The 25,228-nt window shown below is 43.3% G+C and overlaps 2 protein-coding genes across 2 annotated transcripts in view; both read left to right on the forward strand.

Annotated features, from left to right (window-relative positions):
* LOC310843455 (uncharacterized protein) lies at window positions 1–24,777 on the forward strand. The gene is made up of 3 exons (XM_083736870.1): window positions 1–145; window positions 7,804–7,930; window positions 23,262–24,777. The coding sequence occupies exons 2-3, from the start codon at window positions 7,897–7,899 to the stop codon at window positions 24,764–24,766; spliced, it is 1,539 nt and encodes a 512-aa protein (XP_083592996.1). The 5' UTR covers window positions 1–145; window positions 7,804–7,896; the 3' UTR covers window positions 24,767–24,777.
* Window positions 1,025–25,228, forward strand: part of LOC310843263 (uncharacterized protein) — a 192,399-nt gene continuing 168,195 nt past the window's right edge. Inside the window, exons 1-3 of the mRNA XM_083736311.1 lie at window positions 1,025–1,913; window positions 2,116–2,197; window positions 2,477–2,559. Of these exons, the coding sequence (XP_083592437.1) occupies window positions 1,359–1,913; window positions 2,116–2,197; window positions 2,477–2,559 (720 nt within the window). The 5' untranslated portion in view covers window positions 1,025–1,358. The remainder of the gene's footprint in view (window positions 1,914–2,115; window positions 2,198–2,476; window positions 2,560–25,228) is intronic.

Here is a 25,228-nt window from a genome sequence, read left to right on the forward strand (position 1 = left end):
AAAGGGAACCGAGCTGCCTTCCTAGAGAGGCCAGGAAGCAAGGGGGGGCCAGGTCCTCCAGAGCCAAGGCCCCTCCCTCCCCAGTCCTTTCCTGCTCGGGTGTCTCTCCTGCAAGGGCTGCCTCGCTCTCCCCTCCTGGGATCTGGTGAGTCTCCCCTCTCTCTCTCTGGGATCTGGTGGGGGTCCCAGGGCTGCAGCAGGGGAGGGGGCCTGGGGGGCCTGATCTGCTCCTGCAAGGGGGGGACCCCAAGTCAGGGAGGAGGAGAGGGTCCTGCCAGGGAGGGGCCAGGGCTGCCACGCTCTCCTTCCTGCAGATCAGAGGATCCCAAACTCATTTTGCCCTTTGCCCCCCCTTTCAGAAAAACAATGACTCCCACGAAATCTCATTTTTTAAACAAAGGAGTCCCTGGGACTTTAACTCTGTGTGACGTCGCTCAGCATCACTGCACAACAGAGGGAAAAGGTGCAAATGGTTTTCCAAAGCTGGACGAGATGGACTAGCCCCCCCCCTCAAAAAAACTCACGGGGAGGGAGGGGGGAAGGAAGGAAAGGTGGGAGAGAAAGGCCAGGGATAAAGAGAGGGACCCCAGCCCAGAGTCTGGCTGCTGCATTGGGGACCAGTTTCCCAGTCGTCTCCCAGGGCAGCTCCCCACGGAGGCCACGGCAGCCATCCCCTCGCACCCAGAGCAGGGCATCCCAGGACCACATCCTCTCTCTCCCAAAGGGATTGTTGCTGGCAAAGCAGCTGGAAATGGGCGCTGCTCCTCACTGAGCCTCCAGGGACCTGGGCATCAATGGCTGTGTGTGTGTTCAGCCATCTAAGAGAATAATAAATTTCCTGTCTTTCACCCTAAGCTTCAAGGGAGATGTCTTTGGCTCCACCCACTTGGCCCTTGTTCAGATACATTCCTGGCCCTCAGAGCAAAGAAAAAGGGACCCCACCCCAGGAGTCTGTCATGAGAGCGGCAGAGAGACCAAGTGTAGGAAAAGGAGACAGAAGCAGGGGAGGGGGTGGGGTGGGGAGAGCAACTCCTGAGGACCCCCAGGCAAGGACCCCCACTAGAGCCAGGCATCCATTTTCCACAAGATACAAATTATTCCCTTGTCAGTCAGTTCTGACTTCTTGCATTTACTCGAAGGCAGGAGCAACTAGACTGATTCACCTCAGAGAAATCCCTTCAGTTGCCTCCACATTTTGCATTGCAATCTTCCTTCTAGGAGGGCTAGAGTCTGCTTCCTCCTCCTCCTCCTCTCCTTCTTCTTCTTCTCCTCTCCTCCTCCTCCTCCTCCGTCTTCTTCTTCAGAAGATACCTCATGGTTTGGTACAGTCCCACCCTGGTTCCTAGGAAGACTCATCCATGCTTGCTCAGGGAAGATTTCTCTTCTTCGGACCTAAAAATTCTGTAACTAAACAATGTATTTGCTTTGTAGGATTTGCTAGCACTTCATTAGCACAGACAGAACTTGGCAGAAGACCAAAGGGTTCCATCCGATCTCTCAGAGGCTTCCTGAGAGCACAGATGGATGAGCGAGACCCAGCTGGCCCTGGAGCAGGAAGAGGCCATGCCATCCAAACTGGAAGCAGTGGGGGATTCTGGGGAAACTCTGAGCAGAAGATCCTGGACACCCTCCCCTCAGAGGTGCAGAGCCAGCAGTTGAGGCAGTTCTGCTGCCAGGAGGCCAAGGGACCCCGAGAGGTTTGCAGCCGACTCTACCACCTTGACCGTCAGTGGCTGAAGCCAGAAAGGCACACGAAAGCTGAGATGCTGGACCTGGTGATCTTGGAGCAGTTCCTGGCTGTCCTTCCCCCGGAGATGGAGAGCTGGGTGAGGGAATGCGGAGCGGAGACCAGTTCCCAGGCGGTGGCCCTGGCCGAAGGTTTCCTCCTGAGTCAGGCAGAGGAGAGGAAGCAGGTGAGAGAGACTTTGCTCTGGATACTCCCAAGGGGCTCCAAACAGGACAGAGAACATCCCATAATGCTCTACTGTTGGCCCATTCTTTTCCTGGGAAGGCATCCATGGAATGAGATCTAACACCCTTAAAGATTCTGTCTTTGTCATTCTCTTTCTAACATTTCTCGCCATTTTATGTTTTGAATCCTTGTTGCTCTTTCAGAAAAGGGATCATTTTGCAGAAATGGACCTGGATTCCTGTGAGGCAGAGAGGCCTCCGTTGGACACCAGAGAGAGGCCACTGGGTAAGGAGGAAGGCGGCTTTTCTCTGTTTGGTCTCATTCTGTTGCTTTCCCAACTAATCTGTGAGTTCTTTTTTTGGGGGGGGGGGGAACAGTTGGGAACAAGGGTCCAAAGGAAGGGAGAAATAGTTTTGCACAACTAACATGAAATGGGCACAAACGTCCAACTGCACTCAGCAGGTAAGGCTTTCTGAAAGTCCCATCTGTAGTTAGAGATGCCCTGTTTCCTCTGTGAGAGAAGCAGGCACTCCTGGCATCCTGCTTATCTTTTTTCTCTTGCAGGTGACAGAATGATGCCGGCAAAACCTCCTGGTCCATCTTTTCATGGGGGCAGAAGGGAAGCAGCGGCTGTGGAACCAGATCAGGTCAGGGGAAGCTGCCTTATGGGATCAGAGGCCGAGGGATGGAGCAATGTCATGGACTGGTTGAGCACAGAGGAATGGTGGGAGGAAGCAACCAGGGAACCAGGAAGGGAAGACGTCTCGGACCCCAAGAAGTAGAGGTAGAAGAAGGATGGGCGGTCAGAGGGAGAAGCCTGGGAAGAGGAGGTGTCAGAAGCTGAAGGGGCAACAGGGTTTAGTGAGCTGGGAGACTCTGAGGCAGAATGCAGTCCAGAATCAGAGGCAGAAGAGGAAGGAGACGAGTGGGAGGAGGGAGGATGAGAGGCTGAGGTGAGTCAGGAGAAGGAGGAGCCACCGGGGGCTCCCTCTCCTTCTGCCAGAAGCCCCCCCTCCCTGCTTGTCTCTCGGAGGCAGGAGATGTCTGAGAATGGAAGGGCAAAGGCAGGCTGCACACTGGCGCCAGAAACCCCGGGGGGGGGGCTTGGAAAGCTGTGGGGAGTTGGGGGCCTTCACTCTTGGCAACTGCTTTTGTGGAGGAAGACACTGTCTTAAAATTCTACTCAATATTGATCCTGAGCAGAACTACAATGTATAGTTAGCAGAGTGAAATCTTAAAGACGTTGCAGGATTCCCCAAAATAGACCAGAGGCAATTGTATTTCATCCAGCAGAGCTTTACTGCTACTGAAGGCAAATGAGCATAATGGTCCCACATCCAAAACGTTCAGGATTGGCCCTGTTCATAAGAAATCCAGTTGCAGCAGACTTAACTGAAATTTCCCACAACTTATAATAAATTTAAACCTTAACACTCGGCATACTATGTACAGAACACCAGAAGGAAGGGAGAGAGAGAGAAAGAGGGAAAGAAAGAGAAACCCAGGCTCCTTCTGGCCTCTTCTTATAGTCAGCATGACCTTGACAGAAGAGATGACAGAGCCACTTTAACCCAGCTGTACTCAGCTTCTCTGAAGGAATAACCCAAACATCAGGAACCTTCTGCTTGTTTCTTTTACGCAGAGAAGCTTCCGGAACCCTCTTGAATTAATTAGTATTGTTGTTGTTCTTTAGTCATTTAGTCGTATCCGACTCTTCGTGATCCCCTGGACCAGAGCACGCCAGGCCCTCCTGTCTTCCACTGCCTCCCGCAATTTGGTCAAACTCATGCTGGTAGCTTCGAGAACACTGTCCAACCATCTCGTCCTCTGTCGTCCCCTTCTCCTTGTGCCCTCCATCCTTCCCAACATCAGGGTCTTTTCCAGGGAGTCTTCTCTTCTCATGAGGTGGCCAAAGTATTGGATCCTCAGCTTCACGATCCGTCCTTCCAGTGAGCACTCAGGGCTGATTTCCTTCAGAATGGATCAGTTTGATCTTCTTGCAGTCCATGGGACTCTCAAGAGTCTCCTCCAGCACCACAATTCAAAAGCATCAATTCTTCGGCGATCAGCCTTCTTTATGGTCCATCTCTCACTTCATACATCACTACTGGGAAAACCATAGCTTTAACTATACAGACCTTTGTTGGCAAGGTGATGTCTCTGCTTTTTAAGATGCTGTCTAGGTTTGTCATTGCTTTTCTCCCAAGAGGCAGGTGTCTTTTAATTTTGTGACTGCTGTCACCATCTGCAGTGATCATGGAGCCCAAGAAAGTAAAATCTCTCACTGCCTCCATTTCTTCCCCTTCTATTTGCCAGGAGGTGATGGGCCCAGTGGCCATGATCTTTGTTTTTTAATGTTGAGCTTCAAACCATATTTTGCACTCTCCTCTTTCACCCTCATTAAAAGGTTCTTTAATATCTCCTCACTTTCTACCATCAATGTTTTGTCATCTGCATATCTGAGGTTGTTGATATTTCTTCCAGCAATCTTAATTCCAGTTTAAAACCAATAAAAAATTATATTTAAAAAAAAAAAAACAAATTTGCAGATGACACCAATCTGGGAGGGGTGGCTAACACCCCAGAGGACAGGATCACACTTCAAAACGACCTTGACAGATTAGAGAACTGGGCCAAAACAAACAAGATGAATTTTAACAGGGAGAAATGTAAAGTATTGCACTTGCGCAAAAAAAATGAGAGGCACAAATACAAGATGGGGGACACCTGGCTTGAGAGCAGTACATGTGAAAAGGATCTAGGAGTCTTGGTTGACCACAAACTTGACATGAGCCAACAGTGTGACGCGGCAGCTAAAAAAGCCAGTGCAATTCTGGGCTGCATCAATAGGAGTATAGCATCTAGATCAAGGGAAGTAATAGTGCCACTGTATTCTGCTCTGGTCAGACCTCACCTGGAGTACTGTGTCCAGTTCTGGGCACCACAGTTAAAGAAGGACACTGACAAACTGGAACGTGTCCAGAGGAGGGCAACCAAAATGGTCAAAGGCCTGGAAACGATGCCTTATGAGGAACGGCTAAGGGAGCTGGGCATGTTTAGCCTGGAGAAGAGGAGGTTAAGGGGTGATATGATAGCCATGTTCAAATATATAAAAGGATGTCACATAGAGGAGGGAGAAAGGTTGTTTTCTGCTGCTCCAGAGAAGCGGACACGGAGCAATGGTTCCAAACTACAAGAAAGAAGATTCCACCTAAACATTAGGAAGAACTTCCTGACAGTAAGAGCTGTTCGACAGTGGAATTTGCTGCCAAGGAGTGTGGTGGAGTCTCCTTCTTTGGAGGTCTTTAAGCAGAGGCTTGACAACCATATGTCAGGAGTGCTCTGATGGTGTTTCCTGCTTGGTAGGGGGTTGGACTCGATGGCCCTTGTGGTCTCTTCCAACTCTATGATTCTATGATTCTTCCGGCAATCTTAATTCCAGCTAGGGATTCATCCAGTCCAGCCTTTCGCATGATGAATTCTGCATATAAGTTAAATAAGCCGGGAGACAATATACAGCCTTGTCGTACTCCTTTATAGGAAATACTTTCTGCACTAAGAAATACAAAGTGACAGACCCTCCGGGAATGAGCTGCTCTTCTCATTACGCCGGAACCTCAGCCAAGATTGTGAATATCGTGTTCTTGCTGATAAAGAGTTAACTCTAGCTGTGAAGTGTGGGATTTCCTGCCCAGATAACTCTGTGACTCCAGCCTTCTGAATGTCGCCAGTAGGATTCATCTGTAGTTGCAGTTTTTATGGAATCCTAGAGTTGAAAGGGACCCCAAGGGTCATCAAGTCCCATGCCCTGCATTGCAGGAGTCTCAGCTGGATCCCCCAAGACAGATGGCCATCCAAACTAGGCTTCTTGTATTTCTATATTCATCAATGAATGCTAAAATAGGCTTCTAAGCAGCAGACAGACGAGAACAAATAGTGGCCAGGATTCACCTAGCCAGCCCCATCCGCTGCTAAATGGGGCCTGCCCCCCACTCCTCCCCCTCTCCATGCCCCCATGAACCCCTTGAATTTGGCTCTAGGGCACTGGGAGGGAACCTCCCCAGAACAACTCACGAGGAGAGGAGAAAGTGGATCCTCCCATCGGGGAAACTGGAATGCTTGCGTAGGCAGAATAGCGTGGAAAACATAAGTTGGAGAACCACCTATTTGCACAAAGACAAATACCCGTAATTAAAAGCAGAATAAAATAATTGAATTAAAGCATTAAAATAGCTACCCATAATTCAAATGTGCAGCAAAGCAATCCTACTGAAATAACGCAGCAGAATTAGATAAACTAACAGGAAGGATTCAAAACCGTCGAGACCAGAAATTCATGGAAGACTGGAGTAAATTGAACAGTAATTGTGAAGAACAGAAGACGTTTGTAGAGTTGCAAGAAGTTTTGTGAGGAGTATTATTAGAAGTATGGAAAAAATGGAGAAGGGGGAGAATGATTTGTTAAGAGATGTAAAGGCAATATAAAGTTAAGAAATGCATAAGAAGTGGTTAAAATGGTGATACATTTTATAATTTATTAGTTAAAATTTATATATATATATATATATATTTGCTTTCGTAGATTTTCACGGGTACAGGAATGCAGGTTTTGGTGTCCTCGGGTGTCTTCCCGTGTAAAAGTTGGGGTGTCTAGGCGACGTTTCGACGAGGTCTCACTCGTCATCTTCAGGCTGGTGCTTTCGGCTTCTTGTTACTGGAACAGAGCGGGATCTCAATGTTTGAGTTCCTATAAATACTGTAGAGGGGGTGTGGTGTCTAGCCTCCAATGTTCTGGGCAGAGAGGAAGTTCCCAGGCTAGTGTGCCTTTTCTTCTTTTGTTCCTTAATTACTTGAGAGATACCTTGAGTGATTTCTTGAGTGATATCCTGAGTACCACTTAGGTGGGTCATTAGGTGTGGATTAGTTGCTAAAGTCTTTGTGTCTTGACCTCTTGAACTTTGTGAAGAGTTTTCCTGAGAAGATGGCTGTATTGCACTTAGTTGTGCTTTGGCTTGGCTTCGTGTATAGGGGCGAGCTGTGGTTTTGTGGCTTGTGTCAGCCAGATCTGTGTAGGGATTGCAGGGGGGTGCAGCATCCGGAGGTGCCACCATGGATTGGCTACTGGATGGTGTCAGTAATTCATCTGTGGAGAGGGTCTGGGTTTGGGTCTGGTGTGGTTGATTGGTGTTGGCGTTCTGTGTGCCTCTGGATCTGGTGTCAGTTTTTGTGGGGAGGGCTAATTTCCAGATGTCTGGCAAGCGGGATGTGTCGTCACGCTTGTTCATGTTGTGAGGGTGTTTCTCTATCTCGATGGCTGACACAAGCCACAAAACCACAGCTCGCCCCTATACACGAAGCCAAGCCAAAGCACAACTAAGTGCAATACAGCCATCTTCTCAGGAAAACTCTTCACAAAGTTCAAGAGGTCAAGACACAAAGACTTTAGCAACTAATCCACACCTAATGACCCACCTAAGTGGTACTCAGGATATCACTCAAGAAATCACTCAAGGTATCTCTCAAGTAATTAAGGAACAAAAGAAGAAAAGGCACACTAGCCTGGGAACTTCCTCTCTGCCCAGAACATTGGAGGCTAGACACCACACCCCCTCTACAGTATTTATAGGAACTCAAACATTGAGATCCCGCTCTGTTCCAGTAACAAGAAGCCGAAAGCACCAGCCTGAAGATGACGAGTGAGACCTCGTCGAAACGTCGCCTAGACACCCCAACTTTTACACGGGAAGACACCCGAGGACACCAAAACCTGCATATATATATATATATATATATATATAACGCAGCACTTAAGAGGAAGGAAACAACAGCGCATTGTGTAGCAGATCATATTGATCCTGTTTCAGAGGCGGTCATTTCCCTTTTTCTTTTAGGGTCCAGTGTGCTTTGAAGATGTCACTGTTCGTTTCACGGATGAGGAGTGGGCGTTGCTGGATCCTGACCAGAGAGCTCTGCATAAGGACGTTATGGAGGAGAATCGGGGGATCGTGGCCTCTCTTGGTAAGGCTCCCTGTGGGATTGTCCTATCTGCCTGGAAATTCAAGAAATACCTCTATTTGACAAACCTCATATATTTTCACAGAGCTCAGCAGCGCCCCCTACAACACCTGGGAACCTAACGTCCCCACAATAAGCCTTGAACAGCAAATTACAGTTTTTTCTGTCAAAAATCTTCCACCAGTTCTGCCTTTTTATACTACGATTCGGCTGGTCTGAACTGCCCAGACATCTTAAATGTCAGCTTCAGAGTTGTTAGGAAAGATAAGTAGCTTCTGTCAGGTTTTCTGTTTTTGTTTTTGCTGCTGTCAGTCTTGGGTTGACCCAAGAGACGCCTGACATTGGCGATGGAGGGGATGCCGTGACTGGGCCAAACAAAATCCGTCCCAGAGAAGAGCCAGGCTTATTGAATCTCAGGTAGTAGTATCAGTGATAGTAATAATTTTTTATTTATCCCCAGCCCATCTGGCTGGGTTGTCCCAGCTCCTCTGGGTGGCTTCCAACACATATATACACATGAAACATCAATCCCATATAAAAGGATATTAACTTTAATTGAACAACTTATACTAGTGGCTAAAATCATGGAAACCTTTTTAAAAAGTGTGTTTGATGGCTCATAACACCACTTTTTTGGGAAGTGATACCGTAGGAAAGGGACGCGGGTGGCGCTGTGGGTTAAACCACAGAGCCTAGGGCTTGCCAATCAGAAGGTCGGTGGTTCGCATCCCCACGACGGGGTGAGCTCGCGTTGCTCGGTCCCTGCTCCTGCCAACCTAGCAGTTCGAAAGCACATCAAAGTGAAAATAGATAAATAGGTACCGCTCCGGCGGGAAGGTAAACTGTGTTTCCGTGCGCTGCTCTGGTTTGCCAGAAGCGGCTTAGTCATGCTGGCCACATGACCCGGGAGCTGTCTGTGGACAAACACTGGGTCTCTCGGCCAATAAAGCGAGATGAGCGCTGCAACCCCAGAGTCGGTCACGACTGGATCTAATGGTCAGGGGTCCCTTTACCTTTACCTTACCATAGGAAAGATAATTTAATGAAGATTGCAATGCAATAACTTTTATGAAGGAGTATTTATTAGAACAACAGTCATAAAAAAGAAATGTGAAACGCTTAGAAAAAAGGAGATATACAACGCCTTCTCATGGAGTGAAGCAAGTTTTTTAGTTCTGCAGCTGTAATAATGTGAAACCAAGACTGAATTATTGCCTCTATTAATTGGGCTTCATTGCTGGGTTGCTTCTGACTAACAAGTTTCTTTAGTCAGCTCCCCAGATTTTCGCTTGGGCTATTCCCAGGCCATTCCAGCAGTGGTATATGATTTCACATTTCACATTCAGAACACTTCAGTTCAGGCTCAAGTATTTGATTTATGTATTTGGGGGCATTGACGTTCCCATTAATGACACAAATTCTGCCCCCACCTTTTGCTGTCATACAACCCCAGATCATCACACTGTCTGGGTGTTTCACGGTCGGTGTAATGCAAGTAGGATGTAAATCTTCTCCGATTCTCCTCCTCGCGTATTTCATGCCCTCACTACCAAGCAAGGAGATTGGGGTCTCATCACTCCAAATAACACTGTCCCATTGTTCCGCTGTCCAGTTAACATGGGTTGTAGCCCAGTTTAATCTTTTCCACCTTGGCTTGAGAGATAATGGCTTTTCCCTTGGAATTCTAGCATTTAGACCAGTCCTTGCACTCAACTTCACCTTCCATTGCCCCATGTCATCTTGTAAACACCCAGGTGATTTTCTTCTGCCACGTAGGCACAGTCTCTTCATCCTTTGATCGTCACTTGCTGTTGTGCACCTTTTCCTTCCTTTACCAGTCTGATTTTGGAGTGACTGAGTCTCCTTATACCTCTTCACAAATATAGAAAGGCCAGCTTTGGTTAGGTTTTCCTCAATCTTTCTTCTTCTTTTTTCTTTTTTAAAAATGAATATTTATCGAATTTTATAACAAATAAAAATATCTCAATCATCGTGTTATATACAGTTGTTCTCCCTCCCGTCCTCCGGACTTCCCTCAACTCTGTTACAATATGAGAACATCGCAGCTGCAGACAGCCAGCTTGTTGACATCATGTGATATGGCTAGCTGTGGGAAAGTAAATTCCCGGAAGTTCACAGGCTTTGGAAGTCTGTGTCCAGTGTGTAATTGGAGACCTTCCTGTTGCGGTTGTAAAGGAAGTCTTTGTCACTTGCTGGGTGGAAACTGAAGTGATCGGACACGTTTTCTGTAGAGCTGTAATGTCAGAAATAAACAATATGTAAATAGATTTCTGACTACTCTTCTTTCCCCTGCGAAGGGGGAGAAGTGGGCATGCATTTTCCTATGCTGGGAAATGTCGCCTATCTCAAGATCTCCCTGGTCTGTCTGGGAACGCAGCCAGAGGCAGATCACCGGTAAACCAGCTCCGGGAGCAGGGAGAGGGGACAGCTTCTCCAGATGGGGCTAGTTTTCCAACAAACTCCCCCTCTACTGAGTTATTTAGTTTTATTTATTGTGTCCTGCTTTATATAAAAGTAAATTCCCTTATCATTTTGTTAAAATTTCTATTACTATAATAAAGTTGTGAATGTTTATTCAGACCCTGCCAGTGAGTCCAATGCATTTTGTTGTTTCTGCAAATAACCTGTAAATGGTTCCCAAACTCTTTCAAAATCCTTTTTGTCCTTCTCTCGTAGTTTCTTTGTTAGCTTAGCCAATTCTGCATAAGTCATCAGTTTTTCTTACCATTGTTCTTTTGATGGTATTTCTTCCATCTTCCAATTTTGTGCAGTCAAGATTCTTGCTGCTGTTGTAGCATACATAAATAATGTCCATTTTTCTTTTGGCAGCTCTTGATTAAAATACCTTTTTCATTTCATTATATATCATTTCCCAGAAAGCCTTAATCCTTGGGCACATCCACCAAAGGTGAAAGAATGTACCTTCAGTTTCTTTACATTTCCAACATTTATTATCGGGCAAATGATAGATTTTTGCAAGCTTAACTGGGGTCATGTACCACCTGTAAATCATTTTCATAATATTCTCTCTTAAGGCATTACATGCCGTAAATTTCATGCCGGTGGTCCACAACTGTTCCCAGTCAGCGAACATAATGTTATGACCAATATCTTGTGCCCACTTAATCATAGCTGATTTAACCATTTCATCCTGTGTATTCCATTTCAACAGCAAGTTATACATCCTTGACAAATTCTTAGTTTTTGGTTCTAACAATTCTGTTTCCAATTTTGATTTTTCCACCTGGAAGCCAATTTTCCTATCCAGCTTATAAGCCTCCATTATTTGATAGTAATGCAGCCAGTCTCGCACTTTATCTTTTAATTTCTCAAAACTCTGCAATTTCAGTTTATTCCCTTCTTGTTCCAAAATTTCCCAGTATCTCGGCCATTTTGACTCCATATTAAGTTTTTTTACAGCCTTTGCCTCCATTGGCGACAACCACCTTGGAGTTCTGTTTTCCAGCAAATCTTTATACTTAATCAAGACATTGTACAATGCTTTCCTGACAATATGATTTTTGAAAGCTTTATGAGCTTTGACCTTGTCGTACCACAGATATGCATGCCATCCAAAAGCATTGTTAAAACCTTCTAAGTCCAAAATGTCTGTATTCTCAAGAAGCAGCCAGTCTTTCAACCAGCAGAAAGCTGCTGATTAATAATATAGTTTAAGGTCTGGCAGGGCAAATCCACCCCTTTCCTTTGCATCAGTTAATATCTTAAATTTTATTCTGGGCTTCTTGCCCTGCCAGACAAATTTAGAAATATCTTTCTGCCACTTCTTGAAACAGTCCATCTTGTCAACAATTTGCAATGTTTGAAACAAAAATAACATTCTAGGCAATACATTCATCTTTATAGCTGCAATTCTACCCAACAAGGAAAGCTTCAAATTTGTCCAAATTTCTAAATCTTTTTTCACTTCTGTCCAACATTTCTCATAGTTATCTTTAAACAAATTCACATTTTTAGCTGTCATATTAATCCCCAAGCATTTCACTTTCTTAACCACATTTAACCCTGTCTCATTCTGAAACCTCTCCATTTCTATAGGTGTTAATTTTTTCTCTAATACCTTAGTTTTTAATTTGTTCAATTTAAATTCTGCAACTTGACCAAACTCTTGAATTAATTCTAGAACCCTTTTAGTACTAGATTCTGGCTCGTGTAATGTAAGTACCAAATCATCTGCAAATGCTCTCAATTTGTATTGTTTAACTCCGACCTGTAGCCCTTTAACCAGCTGATCCCTTCTAATCATGTTCAGCAAAACCTCCAGGACAGATATAAAAAGTAATGGAGAGATTGGGCACCCCTGATGTGTCCCTTTTTCTATCTTGAATTCTTCCATAACCACATTATTTACAATTAGCTTTGCTTTTTGCTCTGAATATATTACACCTATACCGTTTTCGAATCCTTGGCCTACCCCCATCCCCTGGAGATTCTTCTTTATAAAACTCCAAGAAATATTGTCAAAGGCTTTCTCCGCGTCCACAAATATCAAAACTGCTTTAGTATTTATATTCACTTCTAACTTTTCCAAAATGTCAATTAAATTCCTTACATTGTCTGACAAATGTCTTCTCGGGAGAAAGCCCGCTTGGTCTCAATGAATCTCCTCCATCAAAACTTTTTTCAATCTCTTAGCCAAAATGTCAGCAAAGATTTTGTAATCCACTTTTAGTAACGAAATAGGGCGGTAGTTCTTAAGTTGAGTCTTTTAGATAGATAGATAGATAGATAGATAGATAGATAGATAGATAGATAGATTCTTTATTGTCATTACACAAGTGCAACATTGCACAAGTGCAACGAAATTGGATGCCATCCCTTAAAAACAACAAAAGCAACACAACAACAACAACCAAACAAACCACATTCCAGCCACACCCACACCCACACCCATCAAACTCCCAGGTCACACTATCGAGTTACTGCATTTAAGAAGGCCACAGCTCTTGGATAGAAACTATTTTTCAGTCTATTTGTCCTTGACTTGATGTTTCTGTATCTCCTGCCAGAAGGCAGTAGTACAAACAGACTGTGTCCCGGGTGAGATGCATCCTGCAGGATATTGTTTGCTTTCCTAAGACAACGGGAACCGTACAGTTCTTCCAAAGATGGGAGGGGATGACCAATAATCCTTTGGGCTGTGGTTATGACCTTCTGGAGCACCTTCCTCTTCCTAGCTGTACAGCTGGAGAACCAGGCACAAATACAGTATGTGAGAATGCTCTCTATGGAGCCTCGGTAGAAGGACACCAGCAGTCTCTCACTCAGATTGTTCTTCTTTAAAAGTCTGAGGAAATAAATTCTCTGCTGGGCCTTCTTCACCAGAGCAGTGGTATTTGCGCTCCAAGTCATGCCCTGATCGATAGTCACTCCCAAAAACCTGAATTCCGCCACCCTCTCCACCCGTTCCCCGTTGATATACAAGGGCTGAATGTCCGCCTTTTTTTTCCTGTAATCCACCACCAATTCCTTGGTCTTAGTCGTATTAAGAGCCAGATTGTTCTCTCCACACCAAGCACAAAGCCGCTCCACCTCGTCCCGATAGGCGGACTCATCCCCTCCTGAAATGAGCCCCACCACCGTAGTGTCATCAGCAAACTTGATGATTTTGTTGCTGGAATAAATGGCTGTACAATCATACGTATAGAGAGTATAGAGCAGGGGACTCAACACACAACCCTGTGGTGAGCCGGTGTTAAGGCTAAGGGCTGTGGACATATGTGACCCTACTCTAACCCTCTGAGAACGTTCTGACAAAAAGTCCAAAACCCAGAGACAGGTGGAGTTGGAGAGTCCAATCGCCTCTAGCTTGGACACCAGTCTATGGGGGAGGATAGTGTTAAAAGCAGAGCTAAAATCCACAAACAGCAGCCTCACATAACTCCCCGGCTGCTCCAGATGGAACAGAGCAGCATGGAGAGTAGTAGTGATAGCGTCTTCCGTGGATCTATTTGCCCTGTATGCAAACTGGTAGTTGTCAAAAGTTGATGGAAGACAGGAAATAATGTGACGGCGCACCAGTTTCTCAAAACACTTCATGATGATTGGAGTCAGTGCAACTGGTCTGTAGTCGTTCAGACTACTGATTGTGGATTTTTTAGGCAGAGGAACAATAGTTGACGACTTCAGGCAGGGTGGGACAATAGACTGGTGTAAGGACTTGTTGAAGATCTTAGTAAAGACCCTCGCCAGCTGATCCGCACAGCCCTTCAACACCTTTCCCGTGATGCCATCAGGTCCAGCAGCCTTCCTCGGATTCACCATCCTCAATACCTGTCTCACCTCATGCTCCTCTACAGTGAATGAGGGGCCCCTATGGGCTGGTGGCTGTAATACCGGCGTCTCAGGTGGCTCCTTCTCGAAGCGAGCAAAGAAGAAGTTAAGCTCCTCCGCCAGCAAAGGGTCACCGTCGACAGCACCAAGGTTAGGTTTGTAGTTGGTAATATGCTGAATCCCCTGCCACATCTGTCTTGTGTTGTTACTCCTTAAATTATCCTCAATCCTCTGCCTATAGACCAGTTTTGCCCGTCGAATACCCCTCTTCAAGTTTGCTCTTGCCACACTGTAAAGCTGCACCTCGCCCGACCTAAAAGCCCTGTTCCTTTCCCGCAACAGGCACTGGACCTCTCTATTCATCCAGGGTTTCTGATTGGGATAAAACCGGATGGATTTATTTACTGTGACAGTGTCTGTGCAGTGATTGATATAGCACAGAACTGCCGCCGTGTGCTCCTCCAGGTCTGAACGATCGAAAATGTCCCAATTGGTTCTCTCAAAACAGTCCTGCAGCTGATGGATAGCACCTTCAGGCCAGATTTTAACAGTCCTTGATATTGTGGGAGCCCGTTTCCTGAGTGGGATATATGCTGGTACCAGGAACAGAGACATATGGTCGGACTGGCCCAAATGTGGCAGCTGTAAAGCCCTATAGCCGTGATTTACATTCGAATAAACTTTGTCCAGTGTCTTGTCCCCTCTTGTGGGACATTTCACATGCTGATAGAGCGTTGGGAGCACTTTTTTAAGTTCAACATGATTAAAGTCTCCCGCAATGATGTGCACAGCTTCAGGATGCTTGTCTTGCTGGCTGCTGATAAGGCTCTGCAGGCATCCCAGCGCCAAGTTGGCATTGGCATCTGGTGGCACGTACACACCAGTTAGCATAACAGCTGTAAACTCCCTAGGGAGATAGGCTGGTCTACATTTAACAGCCACATATTCCAAATCCGGTGAACAGTAACTGCCAACGGTCTTAGAATTTTCAGTCTCTGTCTTCGGTATAAGTGTAATAAAAGCCTCTTTCCACGATTCTGGTGCCCTTTTCCCCTCCAGAATTTCATTGCAGACTTCCTTCAAAGGTTGTAATAACCACTCCTTCAAAGCTTTATAATATCTGGAAGTCAGCCCATCCGTTTTTAATGGCACCTTCTATTTCCTGTTCAGTTATTTTCTGATTTAAAACTATTTTACTTTCATGAGAGATTTTTTTTAATCCATTTTTCTCAAGAAATTGTTCTATGTCCGATTCTTTCTGCGGCCCTTGTGAATATAGTTGTTTAAAATATCTCTGGAAGCAGTTTCTGATCTCAATTGGGTTATAGATGTTCTTTCCTTCCACTTCTAAGTTTGTAATCGTATTCAGTTTTTGTCTTTTCCTCATTTGCCAAGCCAATAATTTACCACATTTATCTGCTGATTCAAAAGTATTTTGTCTCATTTGTTTAATTTTCCATTCTATTTCTTGATTCATCAATTCCATGTATTGTGTTTGATATAACTTAATTTCTCTCAAAATCTCATGAGACTTTGGTTTTGATCTTAATTTCCTTTCCCCTTCTTTTATCTTCTCCAAAATCTTATCTTTCTTCTCATTTTGGCTTCTCTTCTTTATTGCATTTTGTTGTATCAAGAATCCTCGCATAACGGCTTTACTTGCGTCCCAGATTACTCTTTTTTCAACATTGGTCTTCATATTTATTTCAAAATAGTCTCTCAAAGTTTTTTGGGCCTTTTTATATACTTCTTCATCTCTAAATAAGGTGTCATTCATCCTCCATCTGAAGGAGCCAGCAGTTATTTGCTTCATCTCCATCTTTACGCCATTATGGTCGGAGCAAGTTTTTGGGCAGATTTCTACTTTTTTATCTTTGGTGCCATTCCTCTAGTAACCCATATTTGGTCAATTCTAGTCCATGTCATTTTGGCTTCAGAAAAGAAGGTTCCCTCTCTCAAGAGGGTTTTTTGTTCTCCAAATATCAACCAAATCCATATTGTCAGTCATTTCAAAGAAAGTTTTTGGTAGTCTACCATCTTTAGTAACCACCTGTCTTTGTGCTTTGTCCATATTTGTAGATACTACTCCATTCATGTCTCCCATCAAAATTAAGTTGTAATCCAAATAGTCCAACAAAATCTCATGCAACTTCTTGAAAAATTCAGATTTCCCCTCATTCGGTGCATAAATTCCCACAATCAAAAATTTCTCTCCTTGGACTTGAATTTCAATTGCCAAGAATCTTCCTTGTTCATCTTTGAAAATAAATTTCGGTAGCAATTTTTCTTTTGCATATATCACCACTCCTCTTTTTTTAACTTTGTCAGATGAAATAAATTCTTGTCCCAATCTTTTATTAACAAGAATTTTCCTGTGTGACCTCATCACATGTGTTTCTTGTAAACAAATCAAATCCAATTGTTTTTTCTTCAAGATATGAAATACAGCTTTTCTCTTTCGGGGCATGTTCAGACCGTTACAATTCCAGCTTAGAAGTTGCAGAGCCATGATGGAACTATTTACTTTCCCCTCCTACTGCTCCGTGGAGTTGTTCTTCCTCTGTCGGTGGTTTCAACCCAAATGATAAGTTTGCTATGTCCAGTATTCCTTTTCCTGATGAACTCGGCTCCTCCCCAGATTCCACCTCCTTCTGGAGATCCTCTTCGTGGTCTCTCAAGAACTTGTCTTTATCACTCACAGTCCTTATTTTTATCTTCCTTCCTTTGTATTTGAAAGATAGGCCTTGGTATTTTTTAGTTTTTCAAAGCTCTGCAATTTTAGTTTATCTCCCTCTTGTTCCAAAATCTCCCAATATTTCGGCCATCTGGCCTCCATATTGAGCTTTTTCTGAGCCTTCGCTTCCATTGGTGACAACCACCTTGGGGTTTTATTTTCCAGTAAGTCCTTATATCTTATCCAGACATTAAACAATGCTTTCCTAACAATATGGTTTTTAAACGCTTTGTGAGCTTTAACCTTGTCATACCACAAATATGCATGCCACCCAAATACATTATTGAAACCTTCTATATCCAAAATGTCTGTGTTTTCAAGAAGCAGCCATTCTTTCAGCCAGCAAAATGCAGCTGATTCATAATAAATTTTGAGGTCTGGCAGGGCAAATCCACCTCTTTCTTTTGCATCGGTTAGTATTTTAAATTTTATTCTGTGCTTCTTGCCCTGCCAGACAAATCTAGAAATATCTCTCTGCCACTTCTTCAAACAGTCCATTTTGACCAAAATTTGCAATGATTGAAACGAAAACAACATTCTTGGCAATACATTCATTTTTATAGCAGCAATGCGGCCTAGCAAAGAAAGCTTCAGGTTTGACCATATTTCTAAATCTTTTTTCACTTCTGTCCAGCATTTTTCATAATTATCTTTAATTAATAATATACAATCTGTAAATTTTATGTCAACTTTCCACAATTTTCCCCAACTTGCAACCTGAATGTTGTGTCCCACATACTGAGCCCATTTAAACATGACTGATTTAACCTCTTCATCTTTGGTTTCCCACTCTAATAAAATGCTATATACCGTATTTTTCGCTCTATAGGACACACTTTTCCCCCTCCAAAAATTGAGAGGAAATGTGTGTGCATCCTGTAGAGCGAATGCAGTCTGCGCAACTAAGCCCAAAGCCAGAACAGGGAGACGGAGCGCTGCGCAGTGCTCCGTCTCGCTGTTCTAGCTTTGGGATAGCTGCGCAAAGCCTCCGCAGGGCAGCGGGGTGCCTTCACCCCGCTTCTCTGCGGAGGCATCAAAGGCTGTACTCCGGGGGCTTCAGGCAGCTATCCGCAAGCCTTCCGAGTGCGGCAGTAGTTCCCGCTGTGCTCGGAAGGTTTGCGGATAGCTGCCTGTTCTTGGGGTTGGGGTCGGGGGAAGACCGTCCCCAGCCCTGCAAGCTCCGGGAGTGGCGGCAAGGTTGCGCTCAATCTTGCTGCTGCTCCTGGACCTGTTCTGGGGGCTGGGGTTGGGGGACCCCACCCCAGCCCCACGGCTAAAAACGAAGCCAAGATAGCGAGCAGGATCCATCCCGCTCGCTGTCTTGGCTTCTGCCAAAGCCGTACGCAGCCTCTCCCAGCTGCAGGGGTTGGCACAGCTAAAGAGGAAGCCAAGACAGCCAGCGGGATGGATCCCGCTCATTTTCTGGGCTTCTTTGCTCTTTGGGGCTGGGGGGGAGAAATAAGTTTTTTTCCTTGATTCCCCCCCTAAAAACTAGCTGCGCCCTATGGAGCAAAAAATACAGTACTTTTTAAAACAAAATTGGATAAAATTGGAAAAAGAAAAAGAATCCTCCATCTTTCTTCTAATTTCTTCATAACTGTAGCCTTTTTCACTTAATAGTACTATTTTACATCACTTTCTGGGTGTCCAGTCAACTTCTTGTGCCATTTCTTTAATTTTATTATGTTTTACAAACCACTAAATGAAAAAACACCAAATAACCAACCAACATGATAGCCATCACACAACACACTGCCAAAAGTCAAGCTAAGCAAGTTGTGATTCCTTTTTCTGGTTATTCAGTTTTCACTTTTGATAGAATACACATACAGATTACATTCTTCATTAAATTATCTTTCCATTGATATTACTCAAAACAAAGTGCCGTTACGAGCCATCAAGTATCTGAAATGCACTTTCCCCCAAAAAGGCTTCCACAATTTTATTTTTATTTATAATAATTTTTATTCATTTTTCAAACACATAATAAAGACAAACAGAACACAAAACAAACACATACAAAACATTTAAACATGTATAACTTCATAATCTTATTTTCATGCACCTTCTTTCCTTCGACTTCCCCATACCTCCCCATCACTGCATCCTTGTTTTACGGTTCTTTAGCAACCCTTTAGTCAATTTATCTATAATTCCCTTTCATTAAGTTTCCTTTAATTTGTTAATTACAGCTGTAATTCTCTGCTTCTTACCCCTTGACATCTTAACACTCCTCAATTTTACAACAATTTTTAAGATATATTTTAAATTTCTTCCAGTCCTCTTCCACCGTCTCCTTCCCCTGGTCGCGGATTCTGCCAGTCATCTCGGCCAGTCCCATAAAGTCCGTCACCTTTGTTTGCCATTCTTCCAGAGTAGGTAGTTCTTGCATCTTCCAATACTTTGCCAGAAGAATTCTTGTGCTGTGGTAGCATACATAAAAAAAATCCTATCCTTCTTTAGGACCAATTGGCCAACCATGCCCAAGAGAAAAGCCTCAGGTTTCTTAGGAAAAGTCCACTTAAGGACTTTCTTAATTTCATTATAGATCATTTCCCAAAAAGCTTTAATCTTCGGGCAGGTCCACCAAAGGTGGTAGAAAGTACCTTCAGTCTCATTACATTTCCAACACTTATTATTGGGCAAATGATAGATTTTTGCAAGCTTGACTGGGGTCATGTACCACCTATAGATCATTTTCATTATGTTTTCTTTCAGAGCATTACATGCGGTAAATTTAACACCAGTGGTCCATAACTGTTCCCAGTCAGCAAACATAATGTCATGACCGATGTCTTGTGCCCATTTAATCATAGCTGATTTCACCGTTTCATCCTGTGTATTCCATTTCAACAGCAAGTTATACATTCTTGAAAAAATTTCTGTATTGGGTTCTAACAATTCTGTTTCTAATTTTGACCTCTCTTTCTGAAATCCTATTTTCCTGTCCTGTTTAAATGTCTCGTTTATCTGATGATAGTGCAACCAATCTCTAACTTTGGACTTTAATTTCTCGTAACTCTGAAGTTTAACCCTTTCACCATCATGTTCTAAAATTTCACAGTATTTTGGCCATTTAGAGTCCATATTAAGTTTTTTCACCTCCTTAGCTTCCATTGGTGACAACCACCTGGGAGTTTTACTTTCCAACAGATCTTTATATTGGATCCAAACATTATATAATGCTTTCCTAACAATATGATTTTTGAAACCTTTATGCACCTTTGCCTTGTCGTACCATAAGTATGCATGCCAGCCAAAGCTATTATCATACCCTTCCAGATCCAAAATGTCTGTGTTCTCAAGAAGTAGCCAGTGTTTCAACCAGCAGAAAGCTGCCGATTCATAATAAAGTCTTAAGTCCGGCAGGGCAACCCCCCCTCTATCTTTTGCATCAGTTAAAATCTTAAATTTTATTCTGGTCTTTTTGCCCTGCCAGACAAATTTTGATATATCTTTCTGCCACTTCTTGAAACAGTCCATCTTGTCCAAAATCTGCAATGTCTGAAACAAAAATAACATTCTAGGCAGTACATTCATCTTAATAGTAGCAATTCGGCCTAGCAAGGAAAGTCTCAACCTTGACCATATTTCTAGATCTTTCTTTACTTCTAACCAACATTTTTCATAATTGTCCTTAAATAAGTTCACATTCTTAGATGTTAAGTTTATCCCCAGGTATTTCACTTTTTTCGTTATTTCCAAGCCTGTTTCATTCTGAAATCTCTCTCTTTCCTCCATTGTTAAATTTTTTTCCAGCACTTTCGTTTTTTGTTCAGTTTAAATCCTGCTACTTGACCAAATACCTCAATTAATTCTAATACTCTTTTGGTACTAGTGTCTGGCTGTTGCAGGGTCAATACTAGGTTATCTGCAAATGCTCTTAATTTGTAGTGTCTGACTCCGACCTGAACTCCTTTAACCAACTGATCCTTTCTAATCATGTTTAACAAAACCTCCAGGACTGATATGAAAAGCAAAGGGGATATTGGGCATCCCTGCCGTGTACCTTTTTCTATGGATATTTCTTCCGTTACCACATTATTTACAATTAGCTTTGCTTTTTGCTTAGAGTATATTGCACCTATACCGTTTTCAAAACCTTGGCCTACCCCCATCCCTTGGAGATTCTTCTTCATAAAACTCCAACAAATATTGTCAAAGGCTTTCTCCGCGTCCACAAAAATCAAGACAGCCTTCCTGTTAATGTCAACTTCTAACAACTCCAAAATGTCTATAATGTTCCTCACATTGTCTGACATATGCCTCCCTGGGAGAAAGCCAGTTTGGTCCTTATGAATCTCCCCTAACAACACTCTCTTCAATCTTTTTGCCAAAATGTCTGCAAAAATTTTATAATCCACATTAAGTAAAGATATAGGGCGGTAGTTTCTGACCTGGTTCTTTTCAGTCTCTGTTTTCGGTATAAGTGAGATGAAAGCCTCTTTCCACGATTCAGGTGCCTTTTTCCCCTCCAAAATTTCATTACAAACTTCCTTCAGTGGTTGTATTAACCATTCCTTCAGCACTTTGTAGTATCTCGCCGTCAAGCCATCTGGTCCTGGTGATTTTCCCAATTTCATATTCTGAATGGCACCCTCTATTTCTTGTTCTGTTATTTTCTCATTCAGGATCATTTTACTTTGTTCTGAGATTTTTGGTAAACCATATTTTTTTAATAAATTCTTCTATTTCTTGTTCGTTAACTTGCCCTTGTTCATACAATTTCTTAAAGAAGCTTTGAAAGGAATTACTTATCTCATTAGGTTTATGGATGATCTTTCCGTCCATTTCTAGGCTTGTCACAGTGTTCAATTTCTGCCTCTTTTTCAATTGCCATGACAGAAGTTTCCCACATTTATCTGCTGATTCAAATGTCTTTTGTCTCATTTGCTTTATTTTCCATTCTATTTCTTGATTCGTCAGTTCCATGTATTGCATCTGATAATACTTTATTTCTCTCAGAATCTCATGAGACTTTGGTTTGGACCTCAATTTCTTTTCTCCTTTCATTTTTTCTAAGATTTTTTCTTTCCTCTCATTTTGTTTTTTCCTCTTTATAGAGTTCTGTTGAATTAGGAAACCTCGCATCACGGCTTTGCTAGCGTCCCAAATTGTTCTTTTCTCCACTTCTGTTCTCAAATTTATCTCAAAGTAATCTTTCAATGTTTTTTGGGCCTTCTTGTAAATCTCTTCATCTCTAAGTAGGGTGTCATTCATTCTCCATCTAAAGGATCCAGTTGTTGTAAATTTCATCTCCATCTTTACAGCGTTGTGGTCGGAGCAAGTTTTTGGGCAGATTTCTACTTTTTTTGTTCTTGGCGCCAGGCTACTAGTAACCCAAATTTGGTCAATTCTTGTCCATGTCATTTTTGCTTCAGAGAAAAAGGTTCCCTCTCTCTCGAGAGGGTTCCTTGTTCTCCAAATGTCAATCAGGTCCATAGTTTCAGTCATTTCAAAAAAAGTCTTTGGTAGTCTCCCTTCCTTAGAAATCACTTGTCTCTGTGCTTTATCCATGTTTGTGGAGACGACTCCGTTCATATCTCCCCTCATTACGATTTTATAGTCTAGAAAGTCCATTAAAGTCTCATGCAACTTCTTAAAGAATTCGGCCTTCCCTTCATTTGGCGCGTAAACTCCAACTATCAAAATTTTTTCTCCTTGAATTTGTATTTCAATTGCCAGGTATCTTCCTTGTTCGTCTTTAAATATCATTTTTGGAACCAATTTTTCTTTTGCATAGATCACCACGCCTCTTTTCTTCATTTTGTCTGATGAGATAAATTCCTGTCCAAGTCTCTTGTTTATCAACAGTTTCCTGTGTATCCTGGCAATATGAGTTTCTTGCAGACATATTAGGTCTAATTGTTCTCTCTTCAAAATGTGGAACACTTGACGTCTTTTTCGGGGAAGGTTCAAGCCGTTACAGTTCCAACTAAGAAGTTGCAGAGACATTTTGTTCTTAAGTACCTATTCCTCCGACTGCTCCAAGCTTTTGTTCTTCCTCCGATGGTGGTGGTAAAAGTCCGAATGATAGATTTGCGATGTCAGTTGGTTCTTTCTCCTCTACCGTTCCTTTCTGCAGGTCTTCCAAGTATCTCTCCAAAAACTGTTCTTCCACAATTTTAGCCACTATTGTATATCAAACAAATCAACATTCATCAATCCATCAGAATATATTAATAAAAATGTTGGTTAATGACAACCAACAAAGGCAAACACCCCACTCCCTTCAGTTCTTCTTGATTTGTTCCTGAGGCTCTAATCCCTTTTTTGTCTCCATTGCAGATTTTGATGAATTGGAAAACAAGAACAAGGATGAACATGACAAAACCCCCGGAGAGGAGAAGCCATGCAAAAATTTGGAATGTGGAGAGAGCTGCAGTCAGAGCTCCCATTCCACTTCCCAACAAAGAATTCTCACTGGAAAGAAACACTATCAGTGTGTGGAATGTGGAAAGAGCTTCAGTCAGAGCTCCTCTCTCACTTCCCATCAGAGAATTCATACTGGGGAGAAACCCTATCAGTGCCTGGAATGTGGAAAGAGCTTCAGGAAGAGCTCCAATCTCACTAAGCATCAGAAAATTCATATAGGGGAGAAACCCTATCAGTGTGTGGAATGTGGAAAGAGCTTCACTCAGAGCTCCTCTCTCACTTCCCATCAGAGAATTCATACTGGGGAGAAACCCTATCAGTGCCTGGAATGTGGAAAGAGCTTCAGGAAGAGCTCCAATCTCACTATGCATCAGAGAATTCATACAGGAGAGAAACCCTATCAGTGCATGGAATGTGGAAAGAGCTTCAGGACGAGCTCCTCTCTCACTTCCCATTATAAAATTCATACAAGAGAGAAACCCTATCAGTGCATGGAATGTGGAAAGAGCTTCAGTCAGAATTCCAATCTCACTAAGCATCAGAGAATTCATACTGGGGAGAAACCCTATCAGTGCCTGGAATGTGGAAAGAGCTTCAGGAAGAGCTCCAATCTCACTAAGCATCAGAAAATTCATACAGGGGAGAAACCCTATCAGTGTGTGGAATGTGGAAAGAGCTTCACTCAGAGCTCCTCTCTCACTTCCCATCAGAGAATTCATACTGGGGAGAAACCCTATCAGTGCCTGGAATGTGGAAAGAGCTTCAGGAAGAGCTCCAATCTCACTATGCATCAGAGAATTCATACAGGAGAGAAACCCTATCAGTGCATGGAATGTGGAAAGAGCTTCAGGACGAGCTCCTCTCTCACTTCCCATTATAAAATTCATACAAGAGAGAAACCCTATCAGTGCATGGAATGTGGAAAGAGCTTCAGTCAGAGGTACAATCTCACTTCCCATTATAAAATTCATACAGGAGAGAAACCCTATCAGTGTGTGGAATGTGGAAAGAGCTTCAGGGAGAGTTCCCATCTCACTTCCCATCAAAGAATTCATACAGGAGAGAAACCCTATCAGTGCCTGGAATGTGGAAAGAGCTTCAATACGAGCTCCTTTCTCATTTCCCATCAGAGAATTCATACTGGGGAGAAACCCTATCAGTGCGTGGAATGTGGAAAGAGCTTCAGTCAGAGCTCCAATCTCAGTTCCCATCAGAGAATTCATACCGGGGAGAAACCCTATCAGTGTGTGGAATGTGGGAAGAGCTTCAGTTACAGCCACCATCTCACTTCCCATCAAAGAATTCATAGAGGGGAGAAACCATATCAGTGTGTGGAATGTGGAAAGAGCTTCAATCAAAAGGCCAGTCTCACTAAGCATCAGAGAATTCATACAAACGTTGGAAAAACCATTATATAGCTTTAGGAGCCAGGCAATCAGCACCTTTGGCTGATTGATATCTAATGCCCTTTTAAAATGTGGTAGGGAGGGTTTCAGGTTACGTGTTTTCAGGTTGCATCATGCGGTGACCCGGAAGTGCAAGAAAGAGTTACTTCCAGGTTTTGCCGCTCACACATGTGCAGACACGTAAAATGACATCACGCAAATGCACAGAAGCAGTTAAACGCGACCTTCACATGCGCAGACACACAGATGTGGATTGTGTTCCTTTCAGGTTGTGAACGGGGTTCCTGAACTGATCCCGTTTGCAACCGGTTGGGAAACCCCCAGTTGGTACACATTGACATTCCAATGGCGTACATGCATCATGTGATTTATTTTGCAAGGCGGGCCTTACCTGCTCCCCCCCCCCCAATATTTTATTCAAGTTGGCACCACTGGGTCGGGTGGTATACAAATTAAATAAATAAATAAATTGCC

This window comes from Podarcis gaigeae (assembly GCF_964106915.1).
Source record: "Podarcis gaigeae genome assembly, chromosome: 4".
Classification (NCBI taxonomy): Eukaryota; Metazoa; Chordata; class Lepidosauria; order Squamata; family Lacertidae; genus Podarcis; species Podarcis gaigeae.